The 20,687-nt window shown below is 49.8% G+C and overlaps 8 protein-coding genes across 8 annotated transcripts; 2 read left to right on the plus strand and 6 right to left on the minus strand.

The window, feature by feature from the left end:
- Positions 1–1,934: 1,934 nt before the first annotated feature.
- On the plus strand, positions 1,935–3,984 carry LDX57_012745 (uncharacterized protein; the record flags this gene model as incomplete). Its single annotated transcript, XM_046094495.1, has 9 exons — positions 1,935–2,031; positions 2,091–2,193; positions 2,241–2,473; positions 2,529–2,631; positions 2,682–2,692; positions 2,741–2,934; positions 2,981–3,064; positions 3,115–3,163; positions 3,215–3,984. 9 exons carry the CDS (start codon positions 1,935–1,937, stop codon positions 3,982–3,984), a joined length of 1,644 nt encoding a protein of 547 aa, XP_045950474.1.
- Positions 3,985–4,412: 428 nt separating this feature from the next.
- Positions 4,413–6,574, minus strand: LDX57_012746 (putative MFS monosaccharide transporter; the record flags this gene model as incomplete). Its single annotated transcript, XM_046094496.1, has 10 exons — positions 4,413–4,733; positions 4,782–4,867; positions 4,922–5,211; positions 5,264–5,278; positions 5,337–5,377; positions 5,428–5,823; positions 5,875–5,952; positions 6,004–6,276; positions 6,331–6,383; positions 6,430–6,574. 10 exons carry the CDS (start codon positions 6,572–6,574, stop codon positions 4,413–4,415), a joined length of 1,698 nt encoding a protein of 565 aa, XP_045950475.1.
- A 1,398-nt stretch (positions 6,575–7,972) lies between these two features.
- On the minus strand, positions 7,973–8,374 carry LDX57_012747 (nuclear transport factor 2 family protein; the record flags this gene model as incomplete). Its single annotated transcript, XM_046094497.1, has 1 exon — positions 7,973–8,374. One exon carries the CDS (start codon positions 8,372–8,374, stop codon positions 7,973–7,975), a length of 402 nt encoding a protein of 133 aa, XP_045950476.1.
- A 518-nt stretch (positions 8,375–8,892) lies between these two features.
- cip2 (putative extracelular cellulose binding protein (Cip2)) lies at positions 8,893–10,133 on the minus strand (the record flags this gene model as incomplete). The annotated part of the gene is made up of 2 exons (XM_046094498.1): positions 8,893–10,022; positions 10,091–10,133. 2 exons carry the CDS (start codon positions 10,131–10,133, stop codon positions 8,893–8,895), a joined length of 1,173 nt encoding a protein of 390 aa, XP_045950477.1.
- A 786-nt stretch (positions 10,134–10,919) lies between these two features.
- Positions 10,920–12,026, minus strand: LDX57_012749 (putative 3-hydroxyacyl-CoA dehydrogenase; the record flags this gene model as incomplete). Its single annotated transcript, XM_046094499.1, has 3 exons — positions 10,920–11,459; positions 11,520–11,854; positions 11,915–12,026. The coding sequence occupies 3 exons, from the start codon at positions 12,024–12,026 to the stop codon at positions 10,920–10,922; spliced, it is 987 nt and encodes a 328-aa protein (XP_045950478.1).
- Positions 12,027–15,842: 3,816 nt separating this feature from the next.
- LDX57_012750 (uncharacterized protein) lies at positions 15,843–16,016 on the minus strand (the record flags this gene model as incomplete). The annotated part of the gene is made up of 1 exon (XM_046094500.1): positions 15,843–16,016. The coding sequence occupies one exon, from the start codon at positions 16,014–16,016 to the stop codon at positions 15,843–15,845; it is 174 nt and encodes a 57-aa protein (XP_045950479.1).
- Positions 16,017–17,210: 1,194 nt separating this feature from the next.
- Positions 17,211–17,892, plus strand: LDX57_012751 (cupin domain-containing protein; the record flags this gene model as incomplete). Its single annotated transcript, XM_046094501.1, has 2 exons — positions 17,211–17,504; positions 17,581–17,892. 2 exons carry the CDS (start codon positions 17,211–17,213, stop codon positions 17,890–17,892), a joined length of 606 nt encoding a protein of 201 aa, XP_045950480.1.
- A 254-nt stretch (positions 17,893–18,146) lies between these two features.
- On the minus strand, positions 18,147–18,712 carry LDX57_012752 (GNAT family N-acetyltransferase; the record flags this gene model as incomplete). Its single annotated transcript, XM_046094502.1, has 2 exons — positions 18,147–18,361; positions 18,415–18,712. 2 exons carry the CDS (start codon positions 18,710–18,712, stop codon positions 18,147–18,149), a joined length of 513 nt encoding a protein of 170 aa, XP_045950481.1.
- Between the last annotated feature and the right edge of the window lie 1,975 nt (positions 18,713–20,687).

The raw sequence follows: 20,687 nt of genomic DNA on the forward strand, positions 1-20,687 counted from the left end.
GGTTCTGGGAGATAACTGCCATGATATTCAGCACACTATGCTTCGTGGCCTTTGTCGCAGTGTTTGGAGCGTATGATCGGAAAGCAACACCCAACTTTCCCAAAAACCTGAATCTGAATACAATAATCTCTATTCTTACAACAGGGTCCGAGTCATCCTTGCTTTGCTGGTCGGCACTTCGATTGGCCAGTTGAAATGGATCTGGGTTAAGGCGGACAATAGACGACCTTTATATGATCTTCAATCCTTCGACGATGCCAGTAGCGTGCCTTGAGGCTCCCTAAAGCTGTTGTTTCACCGGCCAAAGAAGGAACGATTGCTATTTCCACCAGACCATTCTAGGAGTGCTGGGACCTCTAGGTGCCATTGCAATGGTGGATCTGGACCCGCCACCCACATTCACAAGCTCCAAATTTAGGCAAGTCCTGAGCTCTAAGAACATCACTGAATGCGTTCTGCCTCTTTGCATGCGAACATATAGCATCTCTGTGTCAGGTGGGATCCCTGGAGTACAGACATTGTCAACCGACTTCGGGGAGACTTTCCAGGACAATCATCTGTTTATTCAAGGCTATAAGGATTTGCACGACCAGTCTAAATCCTACTGGAAGCTATATCACCATCAGATCGTGAGTTTGGGTCAACACCAAAGCATTCCGACCAAATGACGTCCTTGGGAGAACTCCACCCAGCTCATCGTTTGTCCTGTGACGGGCGATCTAGCGGGCTTCGGCTTAGCCGGTATGGAATACTATGTGTACAAGTACAACGACACCGTCAATATGTGGGACTTTACCGATCAAACCTCCAATGGAACCATGATCAATCAACGTTTAATGTCATCGAACTTCGACTCTATTATATCCAATATCTCAGCATCAATGACAAAGTATGCCCACGAACATCTTGGTCATGATCTTCGGGATGTTGTGATGGAGACCCAGGGGTACGTTGTGGTTGAATGGTATTTCATCATTCTTCCTAGCCTGTTGATCGCATTAGGGGTTGTATTCATCGTCCTGACAATTTGTCTCAACAACCGGCGCGGGCTATGTCTTTGGAAATTTTCCTTGCTCCCCATGTTATACCATGGTCCCGCTGAGGGTATTGATAGCAATGAACTCGATAGGCCTAGCGCTATGGAGAAGTTAGCTACCGGACATACAGTGACACTGGGAATTGTGGACAGCAAAAGAAGGTTGATTCTCAACGGATGGACTGCTAAGTGCCAACTAGCCCGTCCTGTTGGTTATTCGTCCTCAGTCCAAAGATTTAATCCGGTGGAACCACATAAGCAGAAGCATACATACGAAAGCTTTCTCTTCAATGCCATCTCCTTTGTCCACGGTACGAACCTGGATCACCAGAAGCTCCCACTGATTCGCTAAAAGATAGATGGTTGACCTTATGAGTTAAATAATATGAAAAGACGAAAATTCGGCTTGGGGGCAAGGGTAGCGTGCAAAGGAGCAGAAATACTTCACCAGTTATTCTACCTCGGTCATCATAGGCATGCAAGGCCCTTTTCAGCAATAGCATCAGAGCCCAAACAGATGGAATGTGTAATATCCCACCTCGTAATCACTTTCCCCAATAGATCAACCCAACGCTATAAAGAAATGCAGCCCGTAGTGTCAGCACCTCCGTGCAGAAAACGGGATAGTCCATGTGGCGTAATCTGGGGAAATTGGAGTTCCACCATTGGCAGGGGGAACTGGTTTGAAATGAAAACCGAAGCCACCAATCACCCAACTGCCGAGTGAGGAATATCATTTTTTCCTTCCGGAGGCGTCAAGTCCCAAGTGAATGGCGTATCTTCTACATGAGTGTTCTCCACCGGAGTTCCGTGGGATAGGCGATCAAAGCGCTATTTAAGTAAGTTTGGGTTCCTGACAGGGTGATCGACAGGATCATCCAGAGCCCACGCAGTCAGGATGAGGATCCTAACGATCATCATCGCTCTTTTCACACTGCCTCTGGCGGTTTACGCTGCCTTTGGGTACACGGATAATGGTTCCGAATATGTCATTGGTAGGCATAATCTTTCCCGTCAACCAAATAGCTAGCCCAGCTAAGGATTTGGTATTCAGACTCCGGAGCATCTCTAGTCATCAAAGTCAGCAAGACGAATGGTGACATAACCTCCATTGTCTACAAAGGGGTTGAGTATCAGGGATACCAAGGCAAGAACACGTGAGTACCCTGCCCTAATCGACAGAAATCTTTTTCATCTTTCGCAGCCACGTGGAGTCGGGTCTCGGTGCCTCAACCGTGACCATCCAGCAGTTCTCTTCGCCCGCCTACATCATCAAAGTCGCCGTCACCTATGGCACTCTGAAGCATTATCTCTTCGTTCGGTACGGTAACAACAATGTCTACATTTTCACCAACAAGGCAGACTCTAGCGTGGCTGCTTCTCGATACATTGTTCGCCTGAAGCCCAATGTCTTCCCTCACTCATCGACCGATTCCGGTATGTCTACTCTACCTTTTATTCATGGGCAAACGTCTAATGAAGGTACTATTAGACTTCTACGATGATGGCAGCACCACAGTCGAGGCATCCGATATCACCAGAAACTCGGCTGGGTATACCAAGAGCAAGCACTACCAGGGTAGCAATTACGGACGGTAAGTGCAGCCTTGTCTGTATCACCTTTGCCACAAGCTAATATACTCAGGGTAATGGACTGTACGCCGCAGCTCCTTCTATTGATTGTCAACCAGCTAACAAATGCAGTCGATTACGTGGGCAAAACAACCGGCAGCGTTGGTGTCTGGCTCATTCGCTCGAACCACGAGAAAGCGTCTGGCGGTCCCTTTTTCCGCTCGCTGGTTCGCGGATGCACTACCATCGCCGAGGATCTCTACGAGATCTACTTCTACTCCATGGGCCATACAGATCCGGAGCGATATGGACTGCAGGGGCCAACGGTTGGTGTACGATTCCTTTCCAGTCGACGTCATCTGACCTTGGCAGGTTCTTTCATTCACGGACGGCGGCACACCCAACACGGCTCTCTTCGCTCGGAACGCCGACTGGAGTTGGTTTGATACTCTCGGAGTAGATATACCTATCCCCTCATTAGGAATTGACGTAACTAACCACTGTAGCTCGACGGATGGACTGCCTGGGGAAACCGCGGCTGGGTATCCGGAGTCGGTGCGTATCCCCACACCTCATAAACCAAACTATCACTCATACCAGACACAGGAGTTGCCAACATGAAAAGCGGGCACACCTACGTCGTCGGACTAGCCAACACTGCCGCCCAATACTGGGGTACAGCCGCGTCCTCCGGCGGTGCATGGTCAATCAAGAACGTCCTCCCGGGGACCTACACCCTAACGCTCTACAAAGGCGAGCTGGCCGTAGGCACACGCAGCGTCACTGTCAGCACAGGGGCCGGAACAGCCGTCAACACCATGACCCCGACAGACCCATCAGACACAACCGCGATCTGGCGAATCGGCGACTGGGACGGCACGCCAGCCGGATTCCTCAACTTCGACAAATCCCCAATGCTGCCGACCTACATGCACCCGTCAGACGTGCGCATCTCAACCTGGGACCCAGGCAACTTCATCGTTGGCACATCAGCAACAAATTCGTTCCCAGGGTACATGTGGAAAGACGTGAACAACGGCCATGTAGTATACTTCCGACTCTCAGCGGCGCAGTACGCGTCGGCGCATACGATCCGGATCGGAATCACCGAAGCATTTATAGGCGGACGGCCGCAGATCAGTGTGAATTCATGGACGTCTGCGGCGCCGAGTCCGAGCACGCAGGGCTCCACGCGAAGTTTGACTGTTGGCACCTATCGTGGGAATAACGTGGTGTTTAGTTATGATGTTCCAGCTAGTGCGTGGCTGCAGAGTACGTCGGAGTGGCAGGTGTTGACGATCAATGTGATCAGTGGAAGTAGTGGCACGGGGTATTTGAGTCCGGGCATTAGTATTGACTGTGTTGATATGATTTAGGCAGTGATTGGGGAGTTGACGTTTCCACAGAAAGTGACAGAAATCCACCCAGTTGAACCCCTTAAAAGCGCACGGATCTCATTTGATGCCTGAGGCCACAGGATTGGCCGGTAAAGTTGCCGTCCGATAGGCACACGTGATGATAGCTGGCATGCGGCAGGTGGGCCGAGGACCAACTCTCCGTTGTCGGAGGACTGTTTTGAAAGAAAGCATACCGGGTCCAAATTATCATGTTGATACAAATAGGTCTGTTCATTGAGGATATATTCTGTCTTGGTAGTGGCGAGATACGAGTTAGGGGCGGTGTTGTTGATTTTCGCCTTCAGTCAAAACGTCCCGGACAATGATATATATTTCCGCTTCGCTTGACCTCATATTCTAGCAGTTTAACTCTATACACCAATGCACTATGCTTGTGTCAAAGATGCTCACAACTTCTCTTTATGCTCCAGCGCATCATCCGCAGATAGGATTCCATCCGACTTCTTCTCACTGGGCTCTTCTCCCAGCAAGGCCAACAAGCCAATCTCATGCTCAATGCGTCGCTTGAGGGCCTCGTCTTCCATGGCCATAGCCCCCGATCCAAACAATTCATCCATCTCTTCCAATGTGCGGCCTTTGGTTTCGGGGACAAGGAACCACACATACAAAACACCGATGGTGGTGACGCAGCCGAAGAAGATGAAGGTTCCATAGCTAGAGGCATCGATAAAAGGGGACGTGGAGAGACCGACAGCAAAGTTGTTGAGCTGTACTAGTTAGCGCGGAAGCGTGAAAGGCTGAAAGAAGCTGCCTACCCAGTTGCTGCTGCCACCAATACTAACACCCTTGGCCCGCATGCTCAGTGGAAAGACTTCCGATGTGACAATCCAGGCGACCGGTCCTAGAGGTCGCTTTAGTTAGCAATTCATCTAAGCGATGGTATGCTCAAACTCACCCCATGAATAAGCAAAGTTGATGATGAAAATCCACACAAACACAACAGCCACCCAACCTGCCGCCTTGTGGTTGTCAAAGTCGCCCTGGTATGAGCCGATGATGCCAGCAACAATGAAATGGCAAACGGCCATTCCGATACCACCGGCGATCAGAATTTTCTTCCGACCGATGTTATCGACCCAAAGCACGGCGGGGATGGTGAAGACAAATTCGAAGATACCCGCGACTCCGGTTGCCAACAAAGAGGTTGTGTTACCTCCTAGCTGGAGCTCCTTGAAAATCTGAGGACTGGGGATCGTTCAGCGAGGACTCGGAAGAGCAAGAGACGCGTTCTACTTACGCATAGTAGTTGATACTGCATTCGTGTTAGTTGGGAAACTAATACAGAGGAGATGTTCGGGAAGTCGACTTACGCATTAATCCCGTTCCACTGCTGGAAGACCATGACCAAACACTAATTCTCATGAGCGACGTGATCTAGATCGAGGGAGGAATGTGACTTACTGCAACAGAAGTGCGTTTGAATAGCGACTTATCCGTGATCAAAGAGGCATAGTCCTTGACGCCAATCATGAACCGACTCTTGAAGGAGCCATCCTGATACTGAGGATATTTCTTCGCAGCAGTTTCCACCTCAAACATGCGCAGAGCCTTGATCTCCAAGAACTCGATGCGCACCGAGATATCGTCAACAGAAGCGTCACGCAGACGGGCTAATGTGGTTAGGCATTCTTCTTCCCTTCCTTGATTCATCAAGTGTCGGGGTGACTGCGGCATAAACATCATCATTCCAACAGCAAGAACAAGAGCAGGAAGAATCTGGATGCAGACGGGGATTTCCCACGCCGCGATCGATTGACCCTCGCCGGTTCCTCCGATGTAGTTTGTGCCATAGCCGATCTGCAAGAGTTGGTAAAGTCCTAATCTGGCAACGTGGGGACCTTGACTTACCCAAAAGCTAGTCATGATGCCGAAGGTAATTGCAAGTTGCTGCACCGCTACCAAGGAGCCTCGGATTTCGGGAGGAGCCTGAAACCATCAATATCCGGCCATCGTCAAAAGTCCAGTAATCCCACATACCAATTCCGCATTGTATAACGGCACGATCATACTCAAGTTACCGACACCCAAACCTGTCACGAACCTACCGGCGTAGACATAGTCGGGGTTGATCGTGCAGGCTTGAACAATGACACCGACACAGAAGATAACCACGGCGATGACGACGGTAACCCGTCTGCCGACCGCATCGGCAAGGTATCCATTGATCAGAGTACCCAGCCACGCACCCAATTCGAGAATCGCCGTGAGCATACCTTGTGCAGTCGAGGGTTTTTCGGCATATCCTTGAGTCTAGAATCTGTGAGCGGTGGGTGGGAAGTGATAGCAAAGTTTTGTTATATTTACCGCATCGATGAAAGATCGCATGGTGAGGATCTGAGCGAACATTCCCTGGTTATCTATTTCTGTTAGCAGAGGCAGTACGAGGATGATTGGCACACATACATCCATAGACCAATCCACCCAGCGACGCGAAAAGAGCAATGCCAAATGTCTTTTTGCTGCTGAGAAGACCGCGCCATCCAACTTTACCGCCAGCGAGCTCTGCTCGCTTGGCAGAGAGGCCCTGACTGGCAGCTCCCCCAGCCATGATGAGATTATGGAGTTCGAAGTCGGATGTCTTGGAAGAAACGGAAGGAAAGGTAAATTGTACAATCAAATCATGAGGGGAAAGAGAGAATGAAAGGCGAGAAAATACGCGGAGGAGCGCGACAAGAAATACCAAATTCCCCTAAGACCAACCCTGCTGCTAGGTACTAGCAATGTCTCGTCATCTCACGGACCGGGCTACCAAAATGTACGACCGTGCCATGATGACTTGACCGAGCCTTTCGCTTTTCGGCAATGATCAGAGGGTGCATTTATCCAGGATTCATCCGAGCCCATGAATTCCCCGGCTGTTTGACCCCGTGGGGCCAGTCGGAAGGCCGGGGATACTGACTGATGGGTATTATTGTAGCAGGTGAGCTACGGAGTACATGACAGAGGATTCGGCTTACGCCCGGCAACTGTCAGTGCCGAGAGGGAATTCAGCCGGCCATCGATAAGCTTCGTGGCTGGCGCCTTGAGTCGCTCAAGGCGCCTTGGCTGAGGAATGGAAGGGATCAGGATGGACAGCAGGCGCGGAAGAATTGCTGGAAAGTGGAGGTGGACGAGTTTACCACACTCTGTGGTCATATCGATGGGAAACAAACACCCAATGAGGGAGTTTGTTGATGATGGAAGAAGAATCTGGGGATAACAGACAGGGAGGGGGAAAAGGAAAGTGGAGAGGAAGGGAAAAATGTGGAGAGCGGAGGAGAAGAGTGGAGGGCCGATGACATAATGCTGCCTATTTATCCGCCATTCTTCCGATTGACTGATGGGATAGCATGAAGAATAGAAGGCCATCTATGCTCCGACTGAGAGATGGAATCCCACCTTCTTCGTTAAGGTACTAGATTAATTGTGTGCTGTGAGTCTACTCTGGATGTGACAGCGATCTAATCCCGGAGGACACAAAACCTGATACTTTACGTATGTCTGAGCCATATAGGCCAACTAGGCTTATCAGGATGGACCTCACGCCTCTAGATGACAGTCGCAGAAGGGATTCTGCGTATAATTATGTCGCGACTAACTTGGCCCATAGGTCAATCGAAAGCCGTTTGGCCCTTTCTCATACTACCAGCCAACCTCGGTTCTTGACTACTATAATTCGTTCTCAACTCTACAAGTCCGGCTTGATACGGCTATGGGACCCAAAAACGGATAGGAGATTTGCGAGTAGTCGAGAAGACGAAGATAATTCGAGAATCTGCCCACAGAGAAAGGTGATATTGGAATTGAGGACTGGCCGGTAGTAACTCAATACGGCTCAAGAATTATAGGTAGGTAAATTTCCTGCCGCTTTCTATCCTCATTAGTTAATGATACTCTTAGCAATCCAAAACAGGAAGTCCCAAAATGCCTCAAATAAAGAACTCCTTTCTCACCTGGCAGAAATATCCTATTTCAACGGATTGACTCCCGCCATCCAAACGACCACTCTGGTGAACCGTCCATCCTCACCGACGTCAAAAAAGTTGCAGTTCTGCATGTCATTCTTCGTCCCATCCTCTAGCTCTCCGGTATATGTGTGCTCCGTGCAGACCTTCCGGGCCCGCTCGTCGACGGTGATATGCCGAACGTCATGACGCATTGTTTTCGACGATCCCATGAAGTTGATGAACATGGAGCGGAGCTCAGCCAGGCCAGTGACTGTCATGTGGCCAGTTTGTACAGTGAAGGTAGCATCGGGGGCGAAGTGGGAGAGGACAAGGTCGAGATCCCTGTTATCGACAGCGGCGAAGTAGGATTTTGCCCTGTCGGCGAGGCCGTCGTAGCTGAGGGTGAGGGGTTGAGACGCCATGTCGAGAGAGGATGTGGTTTGGGGATATGTATGATAGGAAGTAAAGAATATCGGAGAAGGCTTCCGAGGGAGGTGGTTAAATCCAAATTTTACGAGGCAGTGGGATAATATTTTTAGGTGAGGGCCTGAGGGGTCGTGTTTGTTCTTCCCCGCTGTGGATTCCGAGCTGCACGGCCATGTGGATTTCCGTGCTTAGTCTCCCGGCTCCCGGCTAGTGGTGCGCTCCCTGTGCTTCCTGGACGAGGGACTCGGATACGTCAGGTAGGCTGGTCTTTTATACGACAAAAGTCCCTTTCTCAACCGAAATGCCACATGCTGTTGCTCTTCGCCTTTACTCATGATAATGCGCGGGGATATGGTTGGAATGGTCGGTAAGAGGGGAACAGTTGGTACATTGCCCTTCAATTATTTACAAGTTAACTTATACTCGCTTGCAAAGAAGCAATGAACCAGCACCTCATCCATTGTAGCCTCGATTTCCGAAGACCTGACCATCACAGTACAACTAGACCAAAAGCCTACTGCAACAAAGGGAAATCCCATTTCACCCACTCCTCGCGATCAAACTCCACTCCGGGATAATTCTTCTCTACCGACGTGTTCACCTCCTCGCCCAACAAGAACCGCCTGACATATACATCCAGATCATCTTTCTGCTGATCAGGAAATGCACAGTGCGAGTGATCCGTCGACAACGAATACCCCATATGATCCGACACCCCAAGCGCATCCCACACTAATTTCGCCGTACTCATACACCCCAACGAAGACCACGGCCCCAGCCACTCGTAGCCAACATTATCAATCGACAAGAGCGCTCGCGGAGCAATCAGACCAGCCAGCATATGATGATCAAACGGCAGACGATTGACCTGATCAACATAGGAGTTGAAAGCCGACGAGAACCAAACATTCTCCTGCACGATCTGCCCAGCCGTCTGCACATTCCCCGACCCGCCGTCTTCAGCCTCGCAGAGACGCCAGCAACCTGATCCACCGGCTCCCGATTCTTGCGGAACAGTAAGAGCAATGCGGGAATCGAATGCGCCCGCCACGAGTGCGCCTTTGCCGTTTCGTGAACACCCGGTGACGCCAACCTTCGTGGTATCAATCTTAGCAGACGGGGTAGATTCCAACGCATCGAGAATGACAGAAACACCCCAGGCCCAGGCCATCATCGCTCCGGCGCTATAATCACTACCATAGAGATCATAGAACAGCCCCTTCCCACGACTACTCTGGTCAGTCTGCTGAGCGATGACCCCATTGTCGAACGTGATAGTAGCGACACCCCCCGGAAGAGGAAGACTAAGTCCGCCGTAGGCGATCATTGCCGGGAAAGGTCCCTCGCCAGCACCAGAGGGATAAGTGATCGAGACATCGAATGCGATCTGTTTTGACCCCTCGGACACGGTAATGGAGAGCTTATTCTGAGACAATGAGGCGCTGATGTCGGATGGGGTAGGGGGCTTAGTGCCTAGTTCGACCTGTTGGAGGAGGCTGCTGATGTGCTGTCGGCGACACTCCCAATCTTCCTTTGATGTTACGCGGTCGGCTCTGGTTACAGGGTACCAGGAAAACGGGTCAGGGAGTGTGGACGTGACATTGAGCTCAGAGAGAGGAGGGAGATCGGGACATTGAGCGATTACTATACATGATTGTTTTAGCTGAGCTCATATACATAATCTAAACGTAGAAACAAGGGAATGTGTCTACCTTGAACGCAAACAAGTGTTATGATCGTTAGCCAGGCGAGCATGTTGGTTATGGATGTCGGCGCTGTTAGTATTTTGAACTCATTTCGTCTTCCGCTGTGCGTCGCTCTTTATACCTGTTGGACGTGTTGGCGAGATCAGGACCAAGGGTGAAGTTGCTTCTGAAACAGCAATTAGCCTAATCTCGCAGTATGCGGTCTTTCATTGTCACAGATATTTAGGATAAACGCAATGCAGGGAGCGTTGGTTGAAGAAGATAAACCTTTTGTGCTCAGCCTTGCCCACTGAATGATATAGAGGCTAAAGACCCCAGTCGGGAAATCAGGATAGCCTAATAAATCAGGCACCGGACAGACTATCCGAGTCGGCGGCAGCTGCCGTCCGCTGGTACATCTGTTCGAGTGACTAAAATACTAAAACCAAGTGTCTTTTTATAAGAGTGTACTGACCTTTCATGCTGGGCGTTATCGTAGGTGCGTAGCGATCGCCCGCGGACTCGAATAGGAGGGTCAATAACCGACTGGTCATTGGAAAGTAGAGAATTAGAAAGCACGATAGGACATAAGTAGGTTCATAATTCATTCATTCATACATGTCGCACTGATGGAGACATCATAATCTCGAATAAGCCAGAGCGTGCTGTTCTACAAAGTAAAAATGCCCAAAAAGTGGACTTGGTCCCTGGAAACCACCTATATCACGGAAACCTTTTCCGGCGATGGATGCAATTTTGGCCATCCTCTCCTAACTCTTCTCCTTCTGGCGCTGATGGGTATCTATAGCTTAAATCGAAAGTTCACACTGCCCGCCCATTGCACTTTGAACTGCTTTCAAGCAGCCCATGCCTCGTGCAGGACCTTCTGACCCCGGGCTAGAACCCGAGATGGCTCTTCGCCCAGCCACTCGCACTCCAAGCGATCAAGGTTGGCCTCAATTTCCCATGCACGACCGCCCTCAACATACATCGATGTGCCGTTGAGCGAGTCGTCGGAAAGCACACCCGCGGAGACTTCGGCGACCTCTTCAGGGGTGCTGACAGGCAGGCCTTCCTTGGCCCAGCGGTCATGGACCTTCTTGGTGAGGAGCGTGCGCGAGTCGGTCATCCAGGGACAGATAGTGTTGATGCGGAGGTTGTGCTTGTATGGAGAGGGGAAGTACGGTCGCAACGAGCGCATCAGCCCCTGGACGCCATGCTTTGCAGCCTGGTAAGAAGACACTCCCGCCGTCTCTTTGAACCCGGCTGCGCAAGAAAACAGCAGGATAGAGCGGTCCACACCGGGTCCACGGTTATGACGGAGGTAGACGCTTGCGACGCGAGTCACGTACATCGAGCCAATGAGGTTCACGTCAAGGTCCTTGGTAGAAGGGGCCTGTATATCGAAGTTAGGTTTCATTGAACAGATAATTGGACGCTCTGATAAGAGGCATACCTGCCGAACAGACACCAGACTCAGCTTCTGGTCGAACCAGTTCTCACCAGTATCCATGCTACCGGCGGTGACGACGACATGGTCAATCCGCCTGTAAGTTTTGAAAGCACGGTCAAACAGATTTACCACCTCCTGGTAGTTGGTCACGTCAACGTGCTGGAAGGTGGCCCTAGCCGGCTTGGGTGGCAGAGCCGGGTCAGAAATGGCAGGCCATTGCTCCACGCACTTCCTGCTCAGAGCCTCTCCACGGGTGTCATCGATATCACCAATTACCACATAAGCGCTATTGCGGCAGCAGAGCTCCACTAAGCTAGCGCCGATGCCGTTGGAGCCACCTGTATCGGGGTGAGTTCAAGCTAAACACATAGCTGCAGTCATAGGAGCGAGCGACGTACCCACAATGACAATCACCTTCTCGAACAGAGCATCCCGATCGACATCAGGGGTAAACTGGGTCAAAGAAGAGAGAGAGCTTGAGGAAAGGGCGGGTTCTGTAGGGGCAATCATGATGAAGGGAAGGATCTTATGTTGAGTGGGTTCAGAACAGAAAAGGTCAAGGCTGGGGAAGAGGCGTGAAAAGTATGGAGAAGTGAAGGTGAGATACAGGCCGACAAATGGGGGCAGCCACGGCCTTTTTATCCACGAATTTACAGCACCTGTCTCCCGATGCTGCGCCGACGCACTTCATTCTCACCCTCCATTAGCTCTTGTCGAGCGATATCACGGCCGGAGAGGAGCCAATCATCAATGGAGTCATGCAACCGGAATTTCTCGATCCCTGGGTCTTGGTGGAGCATGGAACAGGAGGGCGTTCGGGCCACTTTCGCGTCGGCGTAGCTACATGTGCATCAACTAAGGACTCTGTAATCTGTAGTGCTGATGCGAGGACCTGTCAGTGCATCCGTCACAATCCACAGTGGATCAATCGATCGGCAGGTTGTGCGGGGGAGCGAGACGACGCCTGGAGATATCTGGGGAAGGATATGCGAGTTGCATGATGCGGAAAGGTTTAGAAGGGAGACGGAAGAGAACGCGAGGAAGAAATTAGAGATGAAACAAATCAATGCAAGACAACCGGTTTTGATTGATGGAGGAGTTGACGGAAGTTGGCTCGGATGACGAAAAGACGAAGGAAAAAGAGGCAGCCCGACGGTGCCTCAGGCTCTCCGAATCACGCGTTCCCCTCCTTTCGCTTTCTCTCGTGGTTCCCGTCCCTCCCCAGCAAACAACCTGCAGCCCTGACCCTGCCATCACCGGATCGGGGAAAATTCACTCAGCCATTCGACTTTTTACGAGGTGTTTATGCAGTAACCATCGCATCCCTTGCCGTCTTTCATCAGAGTCGCAAGCCTCCCGAAGACAAGCCCTTCGTCCAAGACTGTCGGAAAGGAGGACTGGCCGCCTCAGCCGGTGCCACCCCCGTTAGCCCGCCAAATGGCGTTCGAGTGCAACCATGCAGTGTAGCTAAGGAGAGTTTTCCGTTTCCCCAGGGGTCGAGTCGACACAAGAAGTCAATGCCTCACACCAAGAATGGCGAGCTGATCCGTCGCCTGTTGTGGTTACCGAGGTGCCTTACGATTGGTGGTATGCGAGGTTTGGCAAGCAGCCCACGCGTCATTCGTGCACGAATCAGATCAGATGAGGCACATGTCTCTCTCGTTGACTTGATAGCCCAGGATGGCGGTGCGTTTGCTGTTGCGCTATCCTCTCTATAACAGCATTCCGGCAGCCACTACTGCAAGTGCCAAACCAGACGATTGTGCACTAACCATTCACGTCCTCGTGCAGAGGATTCCCTGTCTGCATGGTGATGGAGATGGCTTGATAGAAGTTATACGCAGTGAGACCAGTTTGCCCTCCTTCTGGTTCTTGCCCCCCTCCCCTGGGATACCATTCGATTGTGCTCTAGGCACGCCTGTATTTTACTTCGAGACCAACGCGCCATGGCTGACCGCCATTATCAACAAAAACACACTTACCTTTCGGGCGCGCGCGATGATGCAAGCGGTCTTTCAGTCGGCCAACAAAATCAAATGCCTAGAACACTAGAACAATGAGCCCGGCGTGGATGACACGGTCCAAATCGGGAGGCTCCTGTGCCCAGACTTTTGGTCGGACCAACAATTGCCCAGCGATGATGCTAGGGTTCATTTTGAAGGCAGCTTGCTCTGTCCTTTTCCGGAGAACAGAAATCCTACGGACTACGGTGCTCCGCGGACATTCCCTCGTAATCCCGGTCGGCATAATTTCGTCCCAACTTCCAGCATATCATCTTCCCTTCAAAGGAAACAACACGACGACGTGCAGGTCTCATCGGGCCATTTGGAATTCGGCGGGGGTGGGTAGGAATGACCGGTCCTCCCGGAATCACAACGATCTCTCGTGGTTCTCCACTTGCCCCGCTGGAGTACTCTACGGAGTAAGTCGTAACCTGGAGGCCTACGGAAGGAAACTCTAGACGAAGTACAGATTACAGGGCCTTTGAGACGGTCTACTCTGGTGTGCGCGTTTTCACCATGCAAACCGGTTGCGGACAAACTAAAGACACTTAAGGATTAGTTTGAGGGGAAACCGGAGCAAGCAAACCTGTCTGTTTCAGGGTGCCTCGGGCGGAGAAGTCCCACCCGTGTGGGTCCGCTTCTGCCTGCTGTTTGTCTAACCGGTTTTGCTCACGAAAGGTAGGCTTCAACCGTGTGGTTTGAATTCATTCCCTCGTGGTATATTTTACCTACCTCTAGCTACATAGAGTGGTCTAAGCCTAAATCGATTCGGTCTGTTCAGTATGGGCTTCTCGGTTGAAATCGCCATAAGAAATTTTACATCAGGCCACAAGTCAAAACTCTCCCTCTTACTAACTTTGAAGTGCTTTTTGAGTAGTATCGATTCGTGCTTTCCAGCCCTTGATCTACATCATATAGCAGTTTCATCTCATGATGTACATGATCCCCGTTCGTGATTTCTTGCTGGCCGCTCATCAATCAACTCAAGGTTCCTCGACGATCTTTGTCGAGCCATGCCCATTCTACCTTCGTGTGACTGATCATGTCTTTCCCTTCGTGAAGCACTATGATATAGACAATTTGACTATGGTTGCTTCTTTCCTTGGACTCTGGAGTCAAGGCCCGTAATCTGTGTCCTAGTCTACATGCGAGGTTATAAGTTCACCAAAGTCGAACGTGCTTGGAGATACCAAAGCCTACCTAACTGCAGTCCACGTTTTTCAGCCAGGGAATAAACCGAAGAGCTAGTTTCGACATAGGTATCAGGTATGTGTAGACTATACGCGTTCCATATGTCCCAGAGGCCAGCTGCCAAGCTTTCCGCTGTTCATAGACGTCACGATAGTCAATTTACAGAATTCTCAATAAATAACCTTGTTCCAACCTAGTAATCGACGACGGTCATTCAGTGACAAGTGTTTTATTTATTATACTTTAATAAAACTAATGCAGAATGCAAATAACATTGTCTCAGGACAGATAGGGTTTAGTAATGCTCTATTAGAATGGCACTTGAAAAACGATCTCAAGCCTGTCAATGCAGTATACACGATGGATGTATGTACCTGTAACACCTGGTTATGCCAACACGTGTTCTCGTCATGGTTTCTTTCATAAACAAATATTGCAATTGGATGAAGAAGTTCATCCTGGCATTTTCCATTTCATTGAACCTATCAGTATAGTGTACTATACTAGGTCTGGAAATGGACAGTACTACTAAGACTTCTTATTAGCCGCATGAACGATCTCTTAGGGGCTAATTTGAATTACGACAGGTTCTACCGACAATCCTGTAGATCACGTAGGAGCCCTATCGTATGTGCTGTACATGTATCACTTCTGGTCCGTGCCCTTGAACTGAAATAAAAAGCGTATAATGGTTGATGGTGAAGGTGAGGAAGCTTACGTTTATACCCTCGATGCAACCAGTACAATACCTACGTTTTCATAGACCGAGGGATAGATCTTGTCTGTTCCTGAAAGAAAAGGGCTTAGCTTTAATGACATATTTCCTACATTTGGGCGGCTCATGATTTTGCCCTGACAGCGGCAGCGACGCGAACGCAGTAAGGTGTCTCTGCGGCGAGAGCGCTTGTTAGTATACGATGTCGAGGAACGGCTTTGATCACCGATCAAAAAGATGTGGGAGTAAAAATCTAAAAGAAAATAGACACGACTCTCAAGCACGCTGAAATGCTAAATCTCAATGAAACACCTGACGAAGTGCAACCGTCTATTCTCTAATCTATGACCGTCTTGCATTTCTCGACCAATCGAACTTGTAAATGTCGCCAAAGAAAGCTCCTCAGACTTGAAGAATCTATTGGACCGCCTTCTGTTCGAACTTCTGTAGGACTCGGATATGCTCCTGCTTCAGGGCCTTGAACTCGTCGTCGAGCTGATTGTGCCACGGGTATAGAACGAAAACTTGAAAGGCGAGTGCGGACGAGGCCACTCCGAAGTTGATAAGGGAAATACCGCGCGTGATGATCATGTTGATTTGTATCTGTCAAAAACCTTCCGTTAGCAGGATAGATGGTCACGTGCGATCAAAACTCTACTTACAATTAATGGAGTGGAGAGTGCAATATAAGTGTCAACCTAGCGCTGCATGCGGTATAGTGGAATGCGATAAAAGGAGATACAGACAGACTGGAATGAACGACAGATGGTACGACTCTCACAGAGATCGTGCGATAGGAAAGAAATGAAAAGAATGGAAGATAAGAAGAGAAAATCAGGGGGAGATTGGGTGTCGAGTACAAACCTCCTGTTTTCATATGCCGCTGGGAACGGTGGGTCTGCAACGTGTCGGAGATTGTTCGGATCTGTCGGATCCGACTGATAACAGCGCGGTGCCGGCCTGCCCGGTTCTTAGCCGTTGGTCTGCACTATAAAGTCGGGTGACGGCCTCATGTCCTTCATTGCCTCGGTAATTGTCTTAGGGCGTTGTGCTCAAGTTCAGTGGCAAGACTGAGTTTCTACTTAGTTAACGCAATCTTGGGCCCAAAGTGTACAATGTTTCTATTTGTGCAAGAGGTATACTGCCATCATTGTAGGCTATTTATTCGCCATCCCTTCGGTGACTGACCGACTTCTAGGTTGCAATGTCTCGGTATAGAGACTTGTCACTTATTTATTCTTCCTATTTCCCTTTGCACATGGATGGTTGCTCAAATGTATAATGATTGCAGAATTTGCTGGAAATTCGGTGCCCTTTAGCGAACCCTATCAACCCAGCAAGATATTCGCAATGAGTGCCCCTGGGGCTATCATCGTACAGCGTTAGATATATGAGCCGACGTTCGTCACCTTCTTCACAATCGACATCCCGTGCCACCATTCGATGGTAAATATGCAGCTGACCTAATCATGTATCACGGTCGATTATTCAGATCCAGTGATCGAGAATCGTCATTCTTAGCAAGCATCGTTGTGGTTACAGGTGCTTACTCAGTGCCGGTGTCAGAGCCCATGGTTCCCATTGAGCTATTCGGCAAGCCGAGCCAGTGACCTTCCCTCGTCGCAAAGGCAAACAACTTTCTGAAGGTGGAATTGACATCATTATGTCATTACGTCATACTCCCTCCGGCCATTCCAGACCACCACATCCCTCTACCAGATTTATAACCCTCGCCTCTAAAACCAATCCTTATATAAGTTCGCATTTCAATAGAGATCAGTGACAATGAGCCGACTCTCGACGTGTCTCAACAAACAACTGGTTACCAAAAGCCTCAATATCAATCCAATTCGCTATCCGCGGATCTCCTCACCCTTTGCATCTGTGACGACTCGACTATACTCTCAGACCTACAACGGCAATATGTCGACCGAACCACCCCGCAACGAGATGGTCTACCTGCCCGGCGTTCTGTCGCCGAACCGATCTTTCGGAGTCTTTCGCAAGGTGCTGCATACGGGTCTCTACTCGCAATTCGTGGCCATGGAGGTTCCCGTGAACGGTGAGATCGGCGATGAGGTATGTATCTGCACTGCACCCACATTAAGACACCTATAGTATCTTTAGCCGGGCCTAACAACATGTCAATCCATAGAAACACACCGTCGACCAAGTTCTCCTCTTCACCTCGGGCGTCGGTAAAGCCATTGTGGCCGGAAAGGAGCAGGAAGTGAAACAAGGCGACACTGTGATTGTCCCCGCAGGCACGCAGCACCAGTTTTTGAACGTCGGATCCTCTCCATTGGAGGTCGTCACTATCTATTCTCCCGCGGAACATCACCCTCAGACAGTGCATCAGACCAAGGCTGAAGGGGATGAGAAAGAGGAATCAGGACAGGATGAGCCGGCGGAATGGAGCCAGAGAAGTAAGGCGGAGAACGAGAGACTGGGGCTTGTGAAGGTTTAATGATTTATGCATTTACCAATTCTTCCTTTAGTACAATTTTAAATGAAGTTTATGTGCCCTTGTTAGCATTTCAAGTCATCGACAAAAGGTTATGTTTCTTTCACCATATTCAATTAGCACCAGTCATATCTAGTTAAAGAGGGAGTGCCATCGCAGCAAAAGTCGAAAATCCCCTTTGCTGCCCCTGTGCTTCTCAAGCATCTGATGAGCGCCTCGAGGACGCTGGGTTCATCTCGCAGCAACCATTGACACCACTAATGAGACTTGTCTGTATTCAGCGGCATGCGATACTCGACAAATTCACATTTCGCATTCGCGACCGTGTCGTACATCCGGCGTGCCGACGTGTTCGTATGGTACGCCGCCCAGTAAAGTCTTCTACAGCCTTTCTCCTCAGCCGACTTTGCCGTAGCCTCAATGAGGGTCTTGCCGTAGCCTTTCCCGCGGAGAGACGAGTCGACGAATAGATCTGTATCACTCATCAGAGCTTCCCAAAGAGAGATGGACAGGTTGGAGGAATACCACTCAAATAACAAACATGATGCGGATTCCAAACGCTCTGGTGGAAGAAATAATGCGCCAGTCCGACGACGGCGCCCGTTTCGTTCACGAGTACATGGGCTTGCAGGTTGCCGTCCGGGTCAACGATGCGCTTGAATGTGTCTTCGTATTGGGATTGAGGTAATTCCGCCTCGCAGTGTGCAATGAACTGTTTCCAGAGACTAGCCCACGAGGCGTAATTCTCGGGTTTGAGCGTGGTGAGTGTGACGGACATATTTTTGAGCGTGAGATGCTTCAGTCTCTGGAGCTGGGGCTCCATAGCTTATATGATATTTCTGCCATGTTGAGATTTTCGGGATTGGGAATCAATGAGGCAATTATGATTTGCTACTAGCACTAGACCTAGACTGTATTTTGACATGATCACGCCTTAGCGTTCTTACGCCCTTCGCCATCAGGCGGATTGGATGGCTGAATTCGGCCCCCACATTTTGGTCTCCTAATCTCATTGCCATTTTCATTGTTGCACGTTAAATGCTACGATGAGCGAAGCTTTACGCGGTCGAGGATATAGTCTGGTAGAGTCGAAGTATTGCCTAGACCATAAAGATAGGCTACCCCCGACGCATAGGATCTTCGGCATATTTTAACCAAAAGAAATTATATAACGCCGACCATTGCTGACGGTGGGTATCTGTCTAATTGAATATTATGGTTATCATTCTCAATTTCAAGCCGTAACTAAATATCTGTTAGATCTCGCTATTAAAACCTCCTTCTCTCGAGGGGGTCATACATCCAAGTGCCTAAGTATCATAACTGTCGCCTTTTTCAACTCCATCCAGGCAGCGTATGATTTTGGACACCTATATAGCGGGATCCCGCCTGTAAAAAGATTCTCGTCCATAGTTGCGAGTTGTTGCTCGCCGACAATGGTCCATCTCCCGGGATCGAACACGTCTGGATGGCTTCCATAGATCTGACGAGAGCGCCGAATGACCTCTGGGTGGCAGACAATCATTGTATTCTCGGGGAGAAAGTTTCCCAATGCCTCTATCCCACCCTTTGGAGCCTGGGTATGTTTATAGTACGCGGTGAAAGCGCAACATCGCGTTGCTTCTTTCATCACTGCATCAAGGTATCGGAGTCTAGTTAGTTCACTCCAGTCAGGTATCTCTGAAAGAACACCCTCATTGAATGCCCTATCTATCTCGTCTTTCAGTAATGACATGAAATCGGGACGCCTCAGAAGACAGTAAAAGGTCGACACAAAGCCGGCGATGATGGACTGGAGTTTGACCTTCGCCGCATATTCTGGTGAATATCCCTTGGGAGGTGAAATAGATCCCGGTGACATTGTCTGCTCATTCTCGGTTAAGCAGCATTCAACCCTTCTGGAACCCCGAAGAGGACAATATCTCCTTCTTGACTTAGCTCTTGGGTTATTCAACGCCAGGTATTGGATGGTGGACTGTGAGAAAATGGTACTCATCCGACCGGGATAAGAACTGTCTGCTGGCAATGTCTGACAGCCCGCATTTTTCTCGACATGGTCGTCCATTGTCAGTATGTTCACAAAGTCCGTTCCAAGATAGTGCAGTAGTAATGGCAGATCCACCGCCTTGTGTGCTTTGATAGTAACGATGAAGTTTGTGACAAGGCGATCAATGGTACCTTGGTATACATCTGCGTCCTCAAGGTACTCTAGTCTGTCACGCAACAGATGGTTGCGCATACCGTGTAGTGACCTGTTCTTGTCCTCCAACCATTCTTGTGAAGAGGTTCTATTATCGCTCGGAAACAACTAGATTGATTAGCTCTGCATATCTTACTGGAGAAAGCTCTACCTACCTCGTCTAATCGCCCGTTATGTCGAACCAAGCGAAGAAGTGTCACATCGGAAACACTAACACAGCTCGGTCCCAACCGCACGATTCTTCCATACTTCTCATGGAGATCAACCAGGCAGTGACCGTAGCGAGATGAACGTTGAATATGCCATCGCCAGCAATCAGACAGGCCAGCGAACCAAGGCCCAGGAACCCGTCTCAGCCGGACATGGTTGCCAAGAATGCGAATAAATACCAGGAAGACCAGGAATAGTGCAGTTGCATATTCAGCCATTCTTTGAGCAAGGCTATAAGATCATTGTTTCCTGTCAAGATGCGATCATGGCAGTTGAGAAGGTTACAGTCGTCAAGATGTGTCATTAATTTCCCCCAGCCGCGTTATCCCGAGAGAAATGGCGATTGCCGAGTTGTCCCGACGTGGTGTGCGTCTTCGGGCGCGTCATA

The sequence above is a fragment of the Aspergillus melleus genome (assembly GCF_016097325.1).
Source record: "Aspergillus melleus strain CBS 546.65 chromosome Unknown contig9, whole genome shotgun sequence".
Lineage (NCBI taxonomy): Eukaryota > Fungi > Ascomycota > Eurotiomycetes > Eurotiales > Aspergillaceae > Aspergillus > Aspergillus melleus.